General features: G+C 47.9%; 1 protein-coding gene across 2 annotated transcripts in view; it reads right to left on the bottom strand.

The window, feature by feature from the left end:
* The window catches only part of LOC124019065 (rho guanine nucleotide exchange factor 4-like), a 163,127-nt gene that overhangs the window by 100,651 nt on the left and 39,566 nt on the right, over positions 1 to 22,910 (bottom strand). The window contains exon 2 of one of the 2 annotated variants that reach the window (XM_046334421.1): positions 7,400 to 7,513. In XM_046334421.1, coding sequence (XP_046190377.1) covers positions 7,400 to 7,513 — 114 coding nt within the window. Of the gene's footprint in view, positions 1 to 500; positions 4,798 to 7,399; positions 7,514 to 22,910 lie in introns of those variants that run through there. The other variant, XM_046334419.1, reaches the window with a different exon arrangement.

The following is a 22,910-nucleotide window of genomic DNA, read 5'->3' as shown; positions in this document are numbered from 1 at the left end:
TCAGTTATTTCGGTAATATCAATAATATCAGTTATCGGTTAACTGAAATAACTGATAATAACTAATACAACTGATAATAACTGATATAACTGTTGTATCAGTCATTAGCAGGTATATCAGTTATTATTGGCGAATATAGGATATTCCAGTTATTTCTGTTATTACTGGTTGTATCGTTATACCCGTTATTATCAGTTATATGAGTTATTTCAGTTATATGAGTTATGAGTTATTATCAGTTATATCAGTTATCAGTTTTGACAGTTATTTCAATATTTCCAGTTGTTATTATCAGTTATTATCAGTTATATCAGTTATCAGTTTTGACAGTTATTTCAATATTTTCAGTTGTTTTCAGTTATTGCCAGTTGTTATTATCAGTTATTGTCAGTTATTTCAGTTACACACAAGGCCATCCCTGCCTGCCATGGAGAATCAGCTTAACAAAACACATGCAATCCGTCAGACAAATGCTTTGTTATCATATAGCTGTGCCTTACCTCAAACTGTTTGAAGAACATGGGTGTAAGCAGACTGTCCACTTCTCTTTCCTCCAATGGACTGAGGGAGGAGGAGTCTAACGGCCCAGCTCGGGGCTTCAGGGTCTTGGGCTTCACTGGCGGGTCAGACAGGCCCTCAACACTGGCTGACTGGCCCATGAAGAGCAGGGAAAGGACTGAGGCCCGGGCAGAGACAGTGGGGGGGTAGCAGATAGACCTGTGCTGGGCAGCAGGTCTGGGGCTGTGGGGCTTGGGGCTCACTGGGGTATCTGGTGTAGCTACCATGCTAGACTCTTTGCTCTCATAGCCTCCCCCTGGGGCCCAGGACAGCTGATTGGATAATGCAGCCAGGGAGGCGGGGCTCATGGGCGACAGGGGGCTGGATTCATTTGCGGGCGGAGCCTCAGAGTCTTGCGAGTACGGCGGTCTGGAGTCTGAGAAGTTGATTGACAGATCTTTGGGCGGGACTTTCCCTTTCCTCCTCTCGCCATCCAACTTGCAGCCCTGTGGGGTGTTGGCCCCGGACCTTCTTTGACTGTCCTGTAGGCCTTTCTTGGTGAAGTGGTCGGTGAGATTCAGAGCCCTGAGAGAAGACGGGGACCCAGGGACACTGAGCACTGAGCCTGAGGCCGAGCAGGATGCATAGTCTCTGTGGATCTGTCTGGGCGACCTCAAACCCCCACCGTCCTCTCCCTCAACCCCATCCTCGACCGGGACAGACAGAGTCCTCCTCACCAGCTCAGCCTCTTTGGCCCTCAGCCTCCTCCAGGACTGTTTGGCCCGCACCACCTTCCCTTCACTCCCTGTCTCAACGCTTCCCTGCTCCTCCTCGTTCTCCTTATCCATAGAGCGAGACTCAAACAGGCTGGATAAGGACTTGTGGGCCTGGGCGAAGCGCATTCGGAGGTTGAGGCTGTCAGAGCTCTTGCTCCTCTTGTAGCCGTGCAGGTCCTCGGGGGCCCCAGTCTGATTGTGTCTGAGACCTCCGGGCTGGGAGATCAGAGGGGTGTCTGGGCTGCTGGGCTCCTCCATGAAGAGCAGGCGGGTGCGAGGTGTGGAGGGGAAGAAGCTGTAGTCCTCCTCCTCTGTCTCGTAGCAACCCACTGGACCAGAGGAGAAGGCCTGCTGGACCGTCAAAAAGACACTGTCGTTGTCTGAGGTGTCTCCCCCCAGCTCCCTTCCCAGGCCCAGGTCGGGTGAGTCCCTGGGCGAGCTGTCCACCTTGGTGTTCTTCAGACTGTTCTTCTTCCTGAAGGAAGGCATCTTGGAGAAGACTGAGAACTTGGAGCTCTTGGTGCTCCCCGCCCGGCCTCCTTTAGACTTGCTCTTCATGGGTTTGTGGAGGTTGGCGTTCCCCCCCGAGACAGGCAGGATGGACTCTTCCGTCTCCTCACTGTTAGTGCTGGTGGTGTCAAAATCGTAGGACACAGAGGTGGGGGTGGGACTGGAGCATCTCTCGCTGCCCGAGGTGTCATTGTCGTGTGGTAAGGTCATGACCCTGGGGTCATCGGGGTCAAAGGTCGACAAGACCAGCTGGTGCTCTGGCGACTCGATACTGGACAAGTCCTCAGGGCGACACGACGACATGCTGAAAGTGGGCACATAGGATATGATGATGTCACCAGACAGAAGAACGGTGCCTCGGTCCTCCTCAGTGGGCCTTATCCTAACAATCTTTCTCCACTCCTTATCTTCCTCCTCATCCCCAGTCTCATCTTCCACTGTCCCAGAGTTGTCCAGGAAGTGGTCGGGATCAGCCTCTAGGATGGTTTCCAGGCTAGTAAGTGAGAGCAGGTTGAGACTGACGCCGGGATAGGGGTACCTCACGATCCTCACCTCACGATCCTGCTGCAGGAGGGTAGGGTGAGGGCTGGTCTGGAGGGAGGATCTGTATGAGCTGTCCTCCTCAGTAAACCAACTGTCCTCTAATCCTAAAGTCTCAGGTGAGTTGCTACACTCCTGTCTGTCTCTGTCCCAGGGAGGCTTGGGGGATTGGTGGGGAATGGGCTGCTGGCCCTTCTCCTTCTCAGCACTGTCCAATAGCAGGCTTCTGGTCTCCAGGTAGGAAGATAAGGGTTCAGAGAGGCCTGTTGTACTGTTTGCAGCACAATTAGCCTCCCTACACCCTGTAGTGTCTGTATGGTTAGAGATGTCTCCTCTCCAGTCTGTAGTGTCTGTATGGTTAGAGATGTCTCCTCTCCAGTCTGTATGGTTCTGATTAGGGGCGTCTCTGTAACCCTCTCTCTGAAGCCTCTCCAGCTCTTCCACCTCAGCCAGGCTGAAGGGATACTCATCCTCCAGCCAGGACACGGCTGAGTCATCACTGCACCAGGAAGGGTGGTAGTCCACGAGGGACAGGAACTTCTCAGAATCCTCAGGGGGGTCTTCAAGAGCGCTGTCCAGGGTGTCATTGGTCTCCCCCAGGAATTTCGAGGTTAATGTTGCGGGCTCGGTCAGGGAAGGGGACTCCCCATCAGTTTTATCCCCACACTCCTTTGACCTGCTCTGGTGGGCTACCTTTATCTCTACCTCAGAGGACCACTGCTCTGGCATCTGACCCCTCATACAGAGAGACCCTGACCACAACCTTTCACTGGCCTTGGTGTGGTTGTTGGAGTCAGAGAGGGAGGACAGAGAAATGATTGAGGGTGGCACAGGGCAGGGAGAGGGAGACTCAGGGATCCTGTGGTGGATCTCTAGGTGATCCCGGCGGCTATGGACTTGTTCTTTACACACAGGAGAGTCTGTTCCCACGGTAACAGGAGAGTCTGTTCCCACGGTAACAGGAGAGTCTGTTCCCACGGTAACAGGAGAGTCTGTTCCCACGGTAACAGGAGAGTCTGTTCCCACGGTAACAGGAGAGTCTGTTCCCACGGTAACAGGAGAGTCTGTTCCTATGGTAACAGAAAAGTCTGTTCCCACAATTATCTCTATCCTTCTCAGTGGTACAGTCTCCTGATCTAAGGCAGGTGGTTCTGTGCTGTCTCCCTGAAGAGGCTCAGTCTCTGTAGGTTGGTTTGACCCTTGGCCCATTTCACTAGAAACACCCTGTGTGCAGAGATCAACATACAGATCACTAGTGATCTCTACGAAGATTCCTGTAGGACTGTTGGGGAATATAGCATCCTCTGTCTCCTCTGTGCTTGACAGCCCAACATACCCAACAGAGTCAGTGTCTGTATGGTCAGAGAACTCTGCTGTTTTAACAGTGTTTGGCTGTGCTGATTCAGGGCAGGATGTGCTTTCTACTGCCTGTTCCTGTTGACTGTAAACATGACAATCTTCTTCTTTCTCCTCCTCCTCCTCTCTCACCCCAGACAGGGAATGGGTTGGTCCTGTCCTGTCCTCTCTTGTCGAGGTCTTTGATAACAGCTGTGAGTGTTCTGAGTCTTCTGATCCTGACCTGTCAGAGAGAGGCGGCCAGTCTATGTGGGGGAGGGAGCGTGGGTGGGTGGGCAGGCATTCCTCACTCCACCCCACAGCGTCAGACTGGGGATGAGCAGAAGCAGGCTGGAGCTCTACGGAGGTGTAACCTTCCCCCAGCCAGCCCTCATCCCTCGTACTCTCCCCAGGTGAGGGCTCATTGTCCCTGGGTGTCTCTGTGCTGGAGCCCCTCTGGTCCTGGAGCTCAGGGATTAGGCCCTGGGTTTGAACGGCATCGTTCTTCAGTGGTCGTGAACTAACGCTCTGTGTTCGTATCTCTGTCATTCCTTCAACGCCCAGCCCAGGAGCTGGGACCGGTGAGGCTAACTGGGATTCCAATTGGTTGATCCCCTTCCTGTTTTGCGATGGTGAGAGAGACAGATCAGGTGACAGGATGTTGGAAAGAGGTATGGGCCCACGGGTGTCTTGCAAGGGAGGAAGTCCCACCTCTACAGGAAGTCCCACCTCAAAAGGATGTCCAGCCTCCACGGAAGACATAATTGAACAGAACCCATTCACCGTCTCCTCTGTCCCCGACGGTTCAGGTGGCTCTGCTGAGTTTCTGGTTGTGACACACACCTTGTGCTCTTCCTGGCAGTGGGCACATGATCCGCATGCCTCAACATGAGTCTTTGTAGCCCTGAGAAAGGTCTGAGGCTGGGTCTTTGTGTCAGGTCCGTTGGGGATACCCACACATGGACTGGCTGAATGGACCTTCCCTGTGGTGGGTGGACTAGTCCTCTCTGCCTCTGTGGTGGGTGGACTAGTCCTCTCTGCCTCTGTGGTGGGTGGACTACTCCTCTCTGTCTCTGTGGTGGGTGGACTAGTCCTCTCTGTCTCTGTGGTGGGTGGACTACTCCTCTCTGTCTCTGTGGTGGGTGGACTACTCCTCTCTGTCTCTGTGGTGGGTGGACTACTCCTCTCTGTGGTGGGTGGACTACTCCTCTCTGTCTCTGTGGTGGGTGGACTCCTCCTCTCTGTGGTGGGTGGACTAGTCCTCTCTGTGGTGGGTGGACTAGTCCTCTCTGCCTCTGTGGTGGGTGGACTAGTCCTCTCTGTCTCTGTGGTGGGTGGACTCCTCCTCTCTGTGGTGGGTGGACTCCTCCTCTCTGTGGTGGGTGGACTCCTCCTCTCTGTGGTGGGTGGACTAGTCCTCTCTGCCTCTGTGGTGGGTGGACTCCTCCTCTCTGTGGTGGGTGGACTAGTCCTCTCTGCCTCTGTGGTGGGTGGACTCCTCCTCTCTGTGGTGGGTGGACTAGTCCTCTCTGCCTCTGTGGTGGGTGGACTCCTCCTCTCTGTGGTGGGTGGACTAGTCCTCTCTGCCTCTATGGTGGGTGGGCTCCTCCTCTCTGTGGTGGGTGGACTAGTCCTCTCTGTGGTGGGTGGACTCCTCCTCTCTGTGGTGGGTGGACTACTCCTCTCTGTGGTGGGTGGACTCCTCCTCTCTGTGGTGGGTGGACTCCTCCTCTCTGTGGTGGGTGGACTCCTCCTCTCTGTCGTGGGTGGACTACTCTCTGTCTCTGAGGTGGGTGGACTAATCCTCTCTGTGCGTTGTGTGTACATAGAGATTGTGTCTGTGGTGTGTGTTTCTGTAAACTGTGTGTCAGTACTGGGCTCTGCAATAAGTTCACAGTGTGTGTCTGGTTCGGCTGTGTTGTGTGTGAGTCTGCAGTGTGTGTCTGTTGTGTTGTGTGTGTCTATGCAGTGTGTGTCTGTTGTGTTGTGTGTGTCTATGCAGTGTGTGTCTGTTGCGTTGTGTGTGTCTATTGTGTTGCGTGTGTCTATGCAGTGTCTCTCTACAATGTGCTGGTTGTGTTTCACCTGTCTGTTGGTACTACACGTATTCTGGCTGGCAAGGCTTACCTGCTCCAGGTGACTGCTGTGTATTTGTGAATTATGTTTCTCTACACTGTGCAGAGTGGACAGCAGATCTATATGTTGTATATCCATGCTATGTTGATTACATATCCCTGTGTTGGCTAACCCTGTGCTCTCTTTCCCTGTTCTAACTGTGTTGGCTAACACTGTGCACCATTTCTCTGTGCTGCTCTGCGTTTGTGTCTCTGTGCTGTTTCTCTGCGTAAACGTTTCTGTGCTTTGTGAGATGTCGAGGTGGGACTTTTGTCTGTGGGACTCCGTCTGGTGTATTAGTGTTTTCTGATGGCCGGTGATTTGAGTGACATGAACCACTGTGCTGTGTTTCTCTGTGCTATGCTGGGTATCTGTCTCTGTGCTGTGCTTGTGTCTCTTCTTCTCTGTGAGTTTCTCTGTGCTATGCTGGGTATTTGTCTCTGTGCTATGCTGGGTATCTGTCTCTGTGCTGTGCTTGTGTCTCTTCTTCTCTGTGAGTTTCTCTGTGCTACGCTGGGTATCTGCCTCTGTGCTACGCTGGGTATCTGTCTCTGTGCTACGCTGGGTATCTGTCTCTGTGCTGTGTTTGTGTCTCTTCTTCTCTGAGAGTTTCTCTGTGCTATGCTGGGTATCTGTCTCTGTGCTATGCTGGGTATCTGTCTCTGTGATGTGCTTGTGTCTCTTCTTCTCTGAGAGTTTCTCTGTGCTATGCTGGGTATCTGTCTCTGTGCTACGCTGGGTATCTGTCTCTGTGCTGTGCTTGTGTCTCTTCTTCTCTGTGAGTTTCTCTGTGCTACGCTGGGTATCTGTCTCTGTGCTATGCTGGGTATCTGTCTCTGTGCTGTGCTTGTGTCTCTTCTTCTCTGTGAGTTTCTCTGTGCTACGCTGGGTATCTCTCTCTGTGCTATGCTGGGTATCTGTCTCTGTGCTGTGCTTGTGTCTCTTCTTCTCTGTGAGTTTCTCTGTGCTACGCTGGGTATCTGTCTCTGTGCTATGTGCTTGTGTCTCTTCTTCTCTGTGAGTTTCTCTGTGCTACGCTGGGTATCTGTCTCTGTGCTGTGCTTGTGTCTCTTCTTCTCTGAGAGTTTCTCTGTGCTATGCTGGGTATCTGTCTCTGTGCTACGCTGGGTATCTGTCTCTGTGCTGTGCTTGTGTCTCTTCTTCTCTGAGAGTTTCTCTGTGCTACGCTGGGTATCTGTCTCTGTGCTGTGCTTGTGTCTCTTCTTCTCTGAGAGTTTCTCTGTGCCGTGTTGTTGGTTATGAATCTCGACACTGTATTTCTCTGTGTTTATGTATGTGTTTGTTATCTCAGTGTTGCAAGGCTGACTCTGTGCTGTATCTGTGCTGGGTCTGCATATGTGAGTCTCTGTGTTCTCTGTGTTGTGGTTGTGCTGGCTCCTCTCTGCTGTGTGTCTGGCTCTACAGTGCCCAGCGGTGTGGTGGCTGTTGTTCTTCCATCCCGTGTGTACGTCCTCCACCCCCAGTATGGCAGACAGAGAGTCCTCGCTGCTGTCCGCGCTCAGGTCCGACAGCGTGTCACACAACGTGTCACTGTTCCATGAACACGAGTCAAAGTACTCCTCCGACGAGGTGATGTCACTCCCACCAACGCTCCATTTCCTCACCTCGTCCTGGCTACAGTCTTGGGGGTCGCCGGGTCCCAAATCCACCTCCTTCACCTCTAATTGTAATCCCTCTGTGTTCTGCAGTCCCTCCGAGTCTTCTAGAGCTTCCTGGGTCTGCAGAGAGAGAAAAAGAAGAGAGATAGGCTTTCCGCTGGTAACTTAACATTGCTAAGAGTCTGATAGCAATAAGATGATCTTGCAGAGGCTCAGATAACTCTACATACATCACAGTACATTCAGTAAATTAGAGAAAGATATAGCGTCAGGCCCTGGTGCATTCAGTAAATCAGAGAAAGATATAACGTCAGGCCCGATGCATTCAGTAAATCAGAGAAAGATATAACGTCAGGCCCCAGTGCATTCAGTAAATCAGAGAAAGATATAACGTCAGGCCCGATGCATTCAGTAAATCAGAGAAAGATATAACGTCAGGCCCGGTGTATTCAGTAAATCAGAGAAAGATATACCTGTTAGACGAACATCTCATTCCAAAATCATGGGCATTAATATGGAGTTGTTCCCCCCTTGGCTACTATAACAGCCTCCTCTCTTCTGGAAAGGCTTTCCACTAGATGTTGGAACATTGCTGCGGAGACTTCCATTCAGCCACAGCATTAGTGAGGTCGGGCACTGATGTTGAGCGATTTTCCTGGCTAGCAATAGGTGTTCAAATTCATCCCAAAGGTGATCAATGGGGTTAAGGTCAGGGCTCTGTGCAAGCAGTCAAGTTCTTCCACACCCAACTCAAAAAAACATTTGTGTATGGACCTCACTCTGTGCACGGGGGCATTGCAATGCTGAAACAGGAAAGGACCTTCCTCAAACTGTTGCCACAAAGTTGGAAGCACAGAATTGTCTAGAATGTCATTGTGGGGGCCTAGGGGCCCAAACCATGAAAAACAGCCCCAGACCATTATTCCTCCTCCACCAAGTTTTACAGTTGGCACTATGCATTCGGGCAGGTAGCTTTCTCTTGGCATCCGCCAAACCCAGATTCGTCCATCAGACTGCTAGATGGTGAAGCGTTATTCATCACTCCAGAGAATGTTTCCACTGCTCCAGTCCAATGGTGGAAGCTTTACACCACTCTAACTGACGCTAGGCATTGCGCATGGTGATCTCACAGGCTTTACACCACTCTAACTGACATTGTGCATGGTGATCTCACAGGCTTTACACCACTCTAACTGACGCTCGGCATTGCGCATGGTGATCTCACAGGCTTTACACCACTCTAACTGACATTGTGCATGGTGATCTCACAGGCTTTACACCACTCTAACTGACGCTCGGCATTGCGCATGGTGATCGCACAGGCTGACCACACTGCTCGTGCGCGCGTCAACAATCGTCTGCGTTGCCCAGGGCTAAAGTAGAATCACAATCAGTTCTATTTCTGATGCAGATCGCACTGCAAGTCCTACCTCTCCCATCTCCTAATTGGTTTATAGAAGCAGGTATCCACGTGCCATCTCCTCATTGGTTTATAGAAGCAGGTATCCACGTGCCATCTCCTCATTGGTTTATAGAAGCAGGTATCCACGTGCCATCTCCTCATTGGTTTATAGAAGCAGGTATCCACGTGCCATCTCCTCATTGGTTTATAGAAGCAGGTATCCACGTGCCATCTCCTCATTGGTTTATAGAAGCAGGTATCCACATCTCCTCATTGGTTTATAGAAGCAGGTATCCACATCTCCTCATTGGTTTATAGAAGCAGGTATCCACATCTCCTCATTGGTTTATAGAAGCAGGTATCCACATCTCCTCATTGGTTATACCCACGTGCCATCTCCTCATTGGTTATACCCACGTGGGTGACTGAAAGACGAACGAGGTCAGTGGCTGTTATGCACCTAATTTATGAAAAGTTGCCAATCGCAATAAAAAGTTTTATGTGTGGATTAATTGGCAGAGTAGAGGACCTTGTGCATTTCAGGTAAAATAACAACTCAATGTTTATATCGCAGGACAAATTAGCTAGCAACGGCAAGCTAACTAGCTAAATTGACATAAAAGTTTCATGCTTTTTGACCTGTCCCCAAATTAATACAATTAGTTCAGAGCTTGTTTTGATTTTAACCTACGCGTTGTGATCGCGTTTAAATTAATTTATGCATGAAAGGCTTGTGCTCGGCCATGGAAACCCATTTCATCAAGCTCCCGACGAACAGTTATTGTGCTGACATTGGCAGTTTGGAACTCGGTAGTGAGTGTTGCAACAGAGGACAGACGATTTACGCGCTACGTGCTTCAGCACTCATGGTCCTATTCTGTGAGCTTGTGTGGCCTACCACTTCGCTGCTGAGTCGTTGTTGCTTTTAGACGTTTCCACCTCATAATATCAACACGTACAGCTGACCGGGGCAGCTCTAGCAGGGCAGAAACTTGACGAACTCACTTGTTTGAAAGGTGGCATCTTACGACGGTGGCCATTCTACTACCAGTGTTTGTATATGGAGATTGCATGGCTGTGTGCTTGATTATTATACACCTGCCAGCAATGGGTGTGGCTAAAATAGCCAGATCCACTAGTTTGAAGGGGTGTCCACATACTTTTGGCCATGTAGTGCAACCATTACTGCAGAAGCCACTACACATCCATATTAAAGGTTTGAAAACACAGCTGTGTAGCTGCTCTCTCTCTCTCTAAAACCCCTTCTCATTCAATGTACATGTATATTCTACAAACATACTGAGCAAACACACTTTACGTTCAAAAATGACAACTTTCTCTGTGAAAAAAACCTGCAAAAGTTAACAACACAGTAGTTATCAAGATGAAGCCATCACTAATGTCACACACACGCTAAAGATAAGGCTAAAGATAAGGCTGAAGAAAAGGCTGAAGAAAAGGCTGAAGAAAAGGCTGAAGATAAGGCTGAAGATAAGGCTGAAGATAAGGCTGAAGATAAGGCTGAAGATAAGGCTGAAGATAAGGCTGAAGATAAGGCTGAAGATAAGGCTGAAGATAAGGCTGAAGATAAGGCTGAAGATTAAGCTGAAGATTAGGCTGAAGATTAGGCTGAAGCTAAGGCTGAAGCTATGGCTGAAAATAAGGCTGAAGATAAGGCTGAAGATAAGGCTAAAGATAAGGCTAAAGATAAGGCTGAAGATAAGGCTGAAGATAAGGCTGAAGCTATGGCTGAAGCTATGGCTGAAGATAAGGTTGAAGATAAGGCTGAAGCTATGGCTGAAGCTATGGCTGAAGATAAGGCTGAAAATAAGGGTGAAGATAAGGCTGAAGTTAAGGCTGAAGATAAGGCTGAAGATAAGGCTGAAGATAAGGCTAAAGATAAGGCTAAAGATAAGGCTGAAGAAAAGGCTAAAGCTATGGCTGAAGATAAGGCTGAAGATAAGGCTGAAGATAAGGCTAAACAGAAAGTTTTCCTGCGCTGTAACTTACACTCCTGAGTCCCACAATCACAGCTGTTTCCACCACCACAGTGTAGAGGCTTGCAATAACCCAGCTGAGCACTGCTCCCATGGCCCCTCACACGCAATGGAACACACTATGACATACACTCCTCCGTACAGTCCTCTGTACACTCCTCTGTCCCTCACGCCTTCACTCTACATCGCCCGTTCTTCCCTCTCCTCCTCTCTCCACTTTATGTCTCTTGGTCTATGTTCCATCACCTATCCTCCTGAGTAAGCCGCAGAGCCCCGTGAAGGGGGGATGAAGGTGAGGTGGAGGAGGGTGGGTCTTAGATTACAGGGATGTCACTCTTCCTCTCCGGACTTAGGCTACCCGTGGCGACCCGCCCTGAGAAATAGAGGGGCGAGTCTCCAAACAGACGACAGAAGGTACGGCTAGAGGAGTGCCTCTGCCTCTTGAACTGCTGAATATAAAGACACTTGTAGCAGTTAGCTGTAGAATAATCTGCCCTGGCTGTGGAGGCGGGGCTGGCTGTGGAGGCGGGGCAGGAAATCACACCAATGAGACAAGACACTAAGAAGCCAGGCAGCTTTATAAATAGATTTGGAGCAATGATGGACAGACTCAATGCATGATTGCACACAATCTAACAGACAGTAGGACTGACTACTTAAATACGTACTTTACCTAACTACACAACAACCAACTGACTATGTTAATACATACATGACCAAACTACACTCTAACCAACTGACTATGAACATAGACAGCCTCAGCCAAAAGCTTTCATCAAGGCAAAGGGTGGCTACTTTGAAGAATCTAACATTTAAAATATATTTTGATTTGTTTAACATTTTTTTGGTTAGTACATGATTCCATAGGTGTTATTTCATAGTTTTGATGTCTTCACTGTTATTCTACAATGTATAAAATAGTCCAAATAAAGAGAAACCCTGGAATGAGTAGGTGTGTCCAAACTTTGGACTGGTACTGTATGTTTTTCAACTCTGCTGTGCTGTTTCAACAAAGTTCTGAAGCTTTTTATTCTCACAGTTTAAAAATAAATACAAAAATCTAAGAGTATTATTATTTTATTGATTGATTGACTAGGACTTTTTAAATCACTCAGCAGTGCTATTTGCAGAGTTAGCTCCAGATAAATGTTGCAATTCTTCAGCCATTCATGAACCTGCAACCAAAAACAAGCTACATATGTGACCCGTTTCAGGAAACTAGGCGTTAGCTAGCTGGCTCCGTTAGCTAGCGTTACACGTATGACAATATTATTTGTATCCCAGAACTGTTTGCGTTGCAAGTTAGAGCCTAATGTTAGCTAGCTGGCTCCATTAGCTAGCTAACATTGAACCTGGTTGGTTAGCTCCAAGCAGATTCATGCAGGGTAGTAACAACATGACTTGTGATCTTACACATTGTTTACCTAGCTAGCCTGCGACATGTCTTAAGCTAAAGTGTACAACACCCGTTGAATATGGCCGGTGTCAGTAAACGTCGGCAAAAAAGAGTAATGAAATTGTTGTCGACAAAGAGGCGCTCTTCACGAGATACCAAAACATTCAAAGGCCATTTTCACGAAAGTGAGTTTACAAGTTTATCAACTTTCAAAAGAGAATTACTTTCCCATAGTTCCTCAAAAATGCCGTGTATGATATACCATTTTGTAGCTCTGTGTCATTACAAATGTTGCTCCATAAGACCGAATCCAGGTGGTGAGTCACATTTGAACATTACCAAAACAAATTATAATAATAATAATAATATATGCCATTTAATGATTCTGTCTCTTCGCTGCAAAATCTGCAGAGTTGGGATGGTTGTGTGTCCCCCATATAATAATTTAAATATAAAAACAAAGTTTTGATTCCAGCTTCGTTTTGTGTATCAGTTCATAAACCGTGTGCCATGGAATCGGTACATCGAAAATAACTTCCCAACTATCTTGCAATTTATATGTCACAGTTGTCAACTGTTTGATCCTTAAATGAATCTCGTATACTTGTTTTGTATCATACTTTTCTTGAACCGATTTTGTTATTTAACGCAGGGTAGATGGACAAGTTCCACCTTCCACTTGCCTCTTCCTCTTCGTTTGTTGTTATTTTGAGCAGAGCAGATGTTTTTTGTATATTTTTGTTAGCTGCATGTGTGACATAACTCCACCTGTCCTATTTATGATGTCATTTACAAAGATTATACCTTTTTTAAATGAATTAGTATATTTGAGTTTAACCATAATATTTGTTCTGTCTTTTCTGGTGGATTAAACAGAAATTGCAACCAACTTTCTATGGTTTGTTTTAAAAATTGCGATTTTTTGGGGGAGATCATTTAATTTTCAAATAACTGAGAGTGAGAGGTTGCAATCTGAATAAAGGAAAGAAGGCCATTCTTGAACATTGGGTGAGACATTCTTACTAATCTGCTAGAGAACCAGTTCAGATTTAAGTATGATTTTTGTATGACTGAAGTAAGAGGGCTAATGCTTTAATATTTAATAATGTTAGCCCTCCAAATTCATATTCATTATATAAAAAGGCACGTTTAATTTGGTCTGTCTTGCTGTTCCAAATGAAATTGGATATCTTTTGCTCATATAATTTTTTTTTTAAACAAGTCGCTAGTTGTAGGCAAGGCCATATTCAGTAATTGGGATATGAGTAAAGAGTTAATCATGGGGATTTTTCCACAAATAGACAGGTATTTTCCTTTCCACAGTAGCAAGATCTTACCTATTTTTGCTAACTTTCTATTATATAGCACATTTATCATCATTTGGTCGTTAGAAAAATCACCCAGATCCTCCGAGTCTAGTGTCTAGTGTCCGAGGAGGGATCCAAATTGTGGATTTAAAAGTAAACATGAATCGTCAGCGTACAATGACACCTTTGTTTTTAAACCCTGGATTTCTAGGCCCTTGATATTACTGTTGGATCTGATTTTAATAGCTAAGATATCAATGGCCATAATAAATAGATATGCCGATAGTGGACAACCTTGTTTCGCTCATCTGGACAGTTGAATACTTTCTGAGAAGTTGCTTTATTTACTATTTTACACCTGGGGTTATTATACGGAACTATAAACCATTGTGTAAGAGATTCTCCAAAATTCAAATTTTCCAGGCATTTATATATAAATTCCAGTCGCACATTATCAAAAGCCTTTTCAAAGTCAGCTATGAATACCAGGCCTGGTTTCCCAGATTTTTCATAGTGTTCTATTGTTTCCAGCCTTTGTCTTATGTTATCTCCAATGTATTTGTCCATGTAAAAAAACTATCTGATTAGGATGAATATTATCTGACAATGGCTTTTTAATTCTAATGCTATGCACTTTGCTAGAAATTTGTAAGGTGTAAGGGGCCTCCTATTTTTTTTTTATGGAATGGATCTTTATATTTGTAACGTCAGCTTCCAACTCACACTCTGATCACCTGTTCACACACCTGTATGTCATTTACACACACTATTTAATTCAGTGCTTTGCACACCACCATTGTGAGGTATTGTTTATTTTGATACACATTCTATTCGGAGCCCTGTTTCTTTCAATATTAGTCCTCCCGTGTATCATAGTTTTTGGCCAGAGAACCAGTTCAGATTTAAGTATGATTTTTGTATGACTGAAGTAAGAGGGCTAATGCTTTAATATTTAATAATACTGCAGCCCTGAAAACAAAGCCATCTCAGTAACAATGGCTTTTTGCCTATTCCCTGCCTGTACTTTTGCCTATTCCCTGCCTGTACTTTTGCCTATTCCCTGCCTGTACATTTGCCTATTCCCTGCCTGTACTTTTGCCTATCGGATTTCCTGTCATCAACATCTTGCCTGATCTCCTGTACTACATTATTAGCCTTTTCTGTGCCTGTACTGTTACCGTTTTGGAGCCCCTGTGTATGACCTTCTGCCTGCCCCTGGACCCAACTACCTGCCTTCTCCTGTGGTCCTTTACAATTAACTTCTTATGGCTGGGGGCAGTATTGAGTAGCTTGGATGAATAAGGTGCCCAGAATAAACTGCCTGCTACTCAGGCCCAGAGTTTAAGATATGCATATTATTAGTACATTTGGATAGAAAACACTCTGAAGTTTCTACAACTGTTTGAATGATGTTTGTGAGTATAACAGAACTCATATGGCAGGCAAAAACCTGATAAAAAATCCAACCAGGAAGTGGGAAATCTGAGGTTGATAGGTTTTCAAGTCTTTGCCTAGCCAATATACAGTGTCTATGGGGTCATATTGCACTTCATAGGGCTTCCACTAGATGTCAACAGTCTTTAGAACCTTGTTTCAGGCTTCTACTGTGAAGGAGGAGAGAATAAGCGCTGATTGAGTAAGAGGTCTGGCAGAATGTCATGAGCTCAGTCAGGCGCGAAACCCGTGAGAAGTAGCTGCGCAAGATTGATTCATTACATCGTTTGACATTTTTTGACTTTACATCTGGCCTGCGCATCTTGAATTTGGATTTGTGAACAAAACGTGTGAACAAAAAGGAGGTATTTGGACATATATTATAGACTTTATCGAACAAAACAAACATTTATTGTGGAACTGGGATTCCTGGGAGTGCATTCTGATGAAGATCATCAAAGGTATGTGAAAATTTATAATGCTATTTCTGACTGCTATTTCTGTACGGTGCCCAGAGTAAACTGCCTGCTACTCTGTCCCAGATGCTAATATATCCTGTCTATTTGACTCCCCTTCCTCTAAGCCAGCTCTCAAGCCCATCCTGCCTCAGTCTTACATTCTTTCCTGTCCCGTCTTTCCTGTGCATGAGCAAAGAGACATCGCCCCCCCCCCTTTAAGATTTAGATGCACTATTGTAAAGTGACTGTTCCACTGGATGTCATAAGGTGAATGCACCAATTTGTAAGTCGCTCTGGATAAGAGCGTCTGCTAAATGACTTAAATGTAATGTAAATGTAAATGCCACCTACCTGCTGGTAAACTCAAGCCTTTACCTACATCACACAGACCATGGTCCCACATGAATAATTTTGCACGCCCAATTTTTCAGTTTTTGATTTGTTAAAAAAGTTTGAAATGTCCAATAAATGTCGTTCCACTTCATGATTGTGTCCCACTTGTTGTTGATTCTTCACAAAAAAATATAGTTTTATATCTCTATGTTTGAAGCCTGAAATGTGGCAAAAGGTCGCAAAGTTCAAGGGGGGCGAATACTTTCGCAAGGCACTGTATACTGTCTCTATACCCACTCACAGGGCCCTACACACTCACACACAGTCACTCCAACTCTCACACAAACACCTACTCCGTCACTCCAACATTATATTCACATATATTTATACTGTCTCTATACCCACTCACAGGGCCCTACACACTCACACACAGTCACTCCAACTAACACACACACACACACACACACACACACACACACACACACACACACACACACACACACACACACACACACACACACACACACACACACACACACACACACACACACACACACACACACACACACACACACACACACACTCCAACTAACACACAAACACCTACTCCTTCACTCCAACATTATATTCACGTATATTTATACTGTCTCTACACACCCGCACACTCACTCACATACAAGCTGCTGCTACTCTGTTTATCTCATTTCCTGTATATAGTCACCTTCCCCCTATACATATCTACCTCCATCACTCCAGTATCCCTGTACATTGTCAATATGGTACCAACCCTGTATATAGTCACCTTACCCCTATACATATCTACCTCCATCACTCCAGTATCCCTGTACATTGTCAATATGGTACCAACCCTGTATATAGTCACCTTACCCCTATACATATCTACCTCCATCACTCCAGTATCCCTGTACATTGTCAATATGGTACCAACCCTGTATATAGTCACCTTACCCCTATACATATCTACCTCCATCACTCCAGTATCCCTGTACATTGTCAATATGGTACCAACCCTGTATATAGTCACCTTCCCCCTATACATATCTACCTCCATCACTCCAGTATCCCTGTACATTGTCAATATGGTACCAACCCTGTATATAGTCACCTTCCCCCTATACATATCTACCTCCATCACTCCAGTATCCCTGTACATTGTCAATATGGTACCAACCCTGTATATAGTCACCTTACCCCAATACATATCTACCTCCATCACTCCAGTATCCCTGTACATTGTCAATATGGTACCAACCCTGTATATAGTCACCTTACCCCAATACATATCTACCTCCATCACTCCAGTATCCCTGCACATTGTAAACTCACGTTTTAAATATTTCATGTATAAAGTATGCTTACTTACTTTATTGTGTTCTTCATATTTCTTATTATTATTTCTCCTTGTGTATTTTCTAGTAATATATTGTTTTTGATTAGTTTATGGTTGGGTTTTGAGTTGGCAAGAAAGGCATTTCACTGTACTTGTGCATGTGACATTAACACTTGAAACGCAGGCAGGCAGGCAGGCAGGCAGGCAGGCAGGCAGGCAGGCAGGCAGGCAGGCAGGCAGGCAGGCAGGCAGGCAGGCAGGCAGGCAGGCAGGCAGGCAGGCAGGCAGGCAGGCAGGCAGGCAGGCAGGCAGGCAGGCAGGCAGGCAGGCAGGCAGGCAGGCAGGCAGGCAGGCAGGCAGGCAGGCAGGCAGGCAGGCAGGCAGGCAGGCAGGCAGGCAGGCAGGCAGGCAGGCAGGCAGGCAGGCAGGCAGGCAGGCAGGCAGGCAGGCAGGCAGGCAGGCAGGCAGGCAGGCAGGCAGGCAGGCAGGCAGGCAGGCAGGCAGGCAGGCAGGCAGGCAGGCAGGCAGGCAGGCAGGCAGGCAGGCAGGCAGGCAGGCAGGCAGCACCAACTGCACTGCAGCCCTGAAAACAAAGCCATCTGTTGTTTTCAGGACTAAACCTGGGCACCAAGGTCCCATCTCAGCCCATCACAGTACCGCTTCACTGGGTTCTGGGAGGGAAACCCTTCCAGTTGAAATAAGGAGGTCTGGGTAAGGGAGGGGGAGAGGGGAGGGGGAGGGGGAGAGGGAAGGGGGAGAGGGGAGGGAGGAGGGATGGAAACCCTTCCAGTTGAAATAAGGAGGTCTGGGTAAGGGAGGGGGAGAGGGGAGGGAGGAGGGGGAGAGGGAAGGGGGAGAGGGGAGGGAGGAGGGATGGAAACCCTTCCAGTTGAAATAAGGAGGTCTGGGTAAGGGAGGGGGAGAGGGGAGGGGGAGGGGGAGAGGGAAGGGGAGAGGGGAGGGAAACCCTTCCAGTTGAAATAAGGAGGTCTGGGTAAGGGAGGGGGGGTAGGGAGGAGGGGTAGGGGGGGGGGGCATAGTCATAGAACCTGTGAAATATAGACCAGCTGTGTATCTATAGAAGAACAGGCTCGACTAGGGCCTCAAAAATCATACGAGGAATAATCTAACACAAGACTGCATTCCTCAGATCGTCGTGGTTACTGCCTGAGCTTGCTTTCCTTCAGTCCTCTGATCACTATGGTAAAGCAGTGTGTTCCCACGATTGATAGAAGGGTGATCCAAAGGGGTGACACTGGTATTGACTGTGTGAAGTGCCACAGCATGCCATACACTTGACAAAGTAGACCACACACTCTTATATACATCTCATAACTCCATATGTTACTTACATACATGCATGAATGCACACGGAGACGAGCGCACGGAGACGAGCGCACGGAGACGAGCCCACGGAGACGAGCCCACGGAAACGAGCGCACGGAGACGAGCCCACGGAGACGAGAGCACGGAGACGAGCGCACGGAGACGAGGGCACGGAGACGAGCGCACGGAAAAGAGGGCACGGAGACGAGCGCACGGAGACGAGCGAACGGAGACGAGCGCACGGAGACGAGCGCACGGAGACGAGCGCACGGAGACGAGCGCACGGAGACGAGCGCACGGAGACGAGCGCACGGAGACGAGCGCACGGAGACGAGCGAACGGAGACGAGCGCACGGAGACGAGCCCACGGAGACGAGCGCACGGAGACGAGCCCACGGAGACGAGCCCACGGAGACGAGCCCACGGAGACGAGCCCACGGAGACGAGCGCACGGAGACGAGCCCACGGAGACGAGCGCACGGAGACGAGCGCACGGAGACGAGCGCACGGAGACGAGCGCACGGAAAAGAGGGCACGGAGACGAGCGCACGGAGACGAGCGCACGGAGACGAGCGAACGGAGACGAGCGCACGGAGACGAGCGCACGGAGACGAGCGCACGGAGACGAGCGCACGGAGACGAGCGAACGGAGACGAGCGCACGGAGACGAGCGCACGGAGACGAGCGCACGGAGACGAGCGCACGGAGACGAGCGAACGGAGACGAGCGAACGGAGACGAGCGCACGGAGACGAGCGCACGGAGACGAGCGCACAGACCAGCGGAATAGAAGCTGTTATGGCAGAAATAACTGCTCGTGTTTGTGGCCCAGGCGATGGTTGCTATGGAGGAGCAGCCGGCAGATGTGTGAAATTCATCAGCTCATGACCCAGTTGATTTACACGGTAGACACACGTATGCAGACACACACACACACACGCACGCACACACACACACGCTGACCTTCAACACAGGGCCCCCTCAGCGGTGCGTGCTCAGTCCCCTCCTGTACTCCCTGTTCACCCACGACTGCATGGCCAAGCACGACTCCAACACCATCATTAAACAAGGTCCCTTCAGGGGTGCGTGCTTAGTCCCCTCCTGTACTCCCTGTTCACCCACGACTGCATGGCCAAGCACGACTCCAACACCATCATTAAACAAGGTCCCTTCAGGGGTGCGTGCTTAGTCCCCTCCTGTACTCCCTGTTCACCCACGACTGCATGGCCAAGCACGACTTGGCCATGCAGTCGTGCTGTCTGGGGTTAGCTAGACAGGGATGAGGAGGCTGTCTGGGGTTAGCTAGACAGGGATGAGGATGCTGTCTGGGGTTAGCTAGACAGGGATGAGGATGCTGGCAGGATGCTGTTGGCACCAGGGTTTGTTTCTTTCTCTCTCTCTCTCTACCTCTCTCTACCTCCAGTGATTCTAAGGTCATCCCCTGTTCTCTCCAGAGTCTGAGAGCTATAGAGATGGATAGAGAGTAACCTGATTTCCACTCTGAGGGAGGTTAGGGTGGGGTGGTGGAGGGAGAGTCTGTACAGGGGAGTCTGCACAGGGGGGTCTGTACAGGGGGTCTGTACAGGGGAGTCTGCACAGGGGGTCTGCACAGGGGGAGTCTGCACAGGGGGTCTGTACAGGGGGTCTGCACAAGGGGAGTCTGCACAGGGGGTCTGCACAGGGGGAGGTCTGCACAGGGGGGTCTGTACAGGGGGAGTCTGCACATGGGGGGGAGTCTGTACAGGCGGAGTCTGCACAGGGTGAGTCTGTACAGGGGAGTCTGCACATGGGGGGGGGGGGGGGGGTCTGTACAGGGGGTCTGTACAGGGGGTCTGTACAGGGGGTCTGTACAGGGGGGGTCTGTACAGGGTTTCACACTGCTGTATCAACCTGCTGTATCAACCTGCTGTATCAACCTGCTGTATCAGCCTGCTGTATCAGCCTGCTGTATCAACCTGCTGTATCAGCCTGCTGTATCAACCTGCTGTATCAACCTGCTGTATCAACCTACTGTATCAACCTACTGTCGGTGACATACCAACCCTGCCTTTCCCTTGGTATAGTAAATGAGAATCTTGAGTTAATCCCTAGTAATTATTTGTAATTGGATTGGAGCAGATTACTGTGAATTACAGAACCGTCGCAGCTTGGAAACCCAAACCGTTTAAGGGCGAACGTCATTATTAGGAGAAATGTCTCTCAACTCCCACTAAACTATAGAATCAGCCTATTACAGTTATACTGTTCCATTCAATCACATGTATTTATAAAAGCCCTGTTTAGTAGAGGTCGAGCGATTAAATCGGCATGGCCTATTAATCAGGGCCGATTTCAAGTTTTCATAACAATCGGTAATTGGCATTTTTTGATACCAATTATGGCCGATTACATTGCACTTCATGAGGAGACTGCGTGGCAGGCTGACCACCTGTTACGCGAGTGCAGCAAGGAGCCAAGGTAAGGTGCTAGCTAGCATTAAACATATCTTATAACAAACAATCAATCATAATCACTAGTTAGCTACACACGGTTGATGATATTACAAATTTAACTAGGTTGTCCTGCGTTGCATATAATCAATGCGGTGCCTGTTAATGTATCATTGAATCACAGCCTACTTCAAACCCATGGTTAGATCATGGTAGTCCCAGACGTTATTGACACCCAAACCCAGGGTCAGATCATGGTAGTCCCAGGCGATAGTGAGCACCCAAGCCCAGGGTCAGATCATGATAGTCCCAGGTGATAGTGACACCCAAACCCAGTGTCAGATCATGGTAGTCCCAGGCGATAGTGAGCACCCAAGCCCAGGTTCAGATCATGGTAGTCCCAGACGTTATTGACACCCAAACCCAGGGTCAGATCAGTCCCCGATAGTGAGCAAACCCAGGGTCAGATCATCCCAGGGTAGTCCCAAACCCAGGGTCAGATCATGGTAGTCCCCAGGGGTGCCATGTGGGTTCCAGGGTTCCAAGGCACCAGAGCATCTCCAGAGGATGATGCAGGGCTGATTATGTAAGAAGGCCCCCGAATCTGATGCTTAGGCTGGGTACCCTGTCCTCCTGGTGCCCTTCCGGGAGCCTCCTACCACCCAGAGAGGAGAGGAGGAGAAACACATGGCGATAGAGGAGTACAGTACAGATCGTGGAATGGGTTGTAGAAGGACACGTTCCGCTATGTTGTGAGGCCGGTTGGACATAGTGCCACATTCTCTAAAACGACGTCAGCTTATGGTAGAGAAATTGACATTCAAAGCTCTGGCAACAGCTATGTTGGACATTCCAGCATGACAAATGTATCTTGAGACACTTGAGACCTCTGTGGCATTGTGTTGTGTGACAAAACAGCACATTTTAGAGTGTGCTTTTTATTGTCCCCAGCACAAAGTGCACCTCCGTAATGATCAAGCCTCTTGATATGACACACCTGTCAGGTGGATTAATGATCTTGGCAAAGGAGAAATGCTCACAAACAGGTATGAAAATAAATTTGTGCACCACATTTGAGAGAAATAAGCTTTATGTGCGTCTGGAACATTTCTGAGATCTTTTATTTCAGCTCATGAAACATGGGAGCAACACTTTACATGGTGTGTTTATATTCTTGTTCAGTGTACATTCCTCCTTCTGATCACAATCAGTTGAACGTTTAGCCAGATTGTATAATAACATGGGCGCCATCTACCAATGCCAAACTTTAGAACACAGAATGTCCCCTGAATCACTGCCGATGTTTAAGGGATGTTTGACTAGTGAAAAGTATACAGTTGAAGTCGGAGGTTTACATACATTTAGGTTGGAGTCATTAAAACTTGTTTTTCAACCACTCCACACATTTCTTTGTAACAAACTACAGTTTTGGGAAGTCGGTAAGGACATCTACTTTGTGCAGGACACAAGTAATTTTTTCAACAATTGTTTACAAACAGATTATTTCACTTATAATTCACTGCATCACAATTCCAGTGGGTCAGAAGGTTACATACACTAAGATGACTGTGCCTTTAGACAGCTTGTAAAATTACAAAAAATGATGTCATGGCTTTAGAAGCTTCTGATAGGCTCATTGACATAATTTGAGTCAATTGGAGGTGTACTTGTGGATGTATTTCAAGGCCTACCTTCAAACTCAGTGCCTCTTTGCTTGACATCATAGGAAAATCAAAAGAAATCAGCCAAGACCTCAGAAAAAAAATTGTAGACCTCAACAAATCTGGTTCATCATTGGGAGCAATTTACAAACGCCTGAAGGTACCACGTTCATCTCTACAAACAATAGTACGCAAGTATAAACGCCATGGGACCACGCAGCCGTCATACCGCTCAGGAAGGAGACGTGTTCTGTGTCATAGAGATGAACATACTTTGGTGCGAAAAGTGCAAATCCATCCCAGAACAACAGCAAAGAACCTTGTGAAGATGCTGGAGGAAACAGGTCCAAAAGTATCTATATCCACAGTAAAACGAGTCCTATATCGACATAACCTGAAAGGCCGCTCAGCAAGGAAGCAGCCA

Source organism: Oncorhynchus gorbuscha, unplaced genomic scaffold, assembly GCF_021184085.1.
Source record: "Oncorhynchus gorbuscha isolate QuinsamMale2020 ecotype Even-year unplaced genomic scaffold, OgorEven_v1.0 Un_scaffold_65:::fragment_4:::debris, whole genome shotgun sequence".
Taxonomy (NCBI): Eukaryota; Metazoa; Chordata; class Actinopteri; order Salmoniformes; family Salmonidae; genus Oncorhynchus; species Oncorhynchus gorbuscha.
Note: the sequence above shows the minus strand (reverse complement) of the source record. Positions and strands in the feature narration are given on the sequence as shown.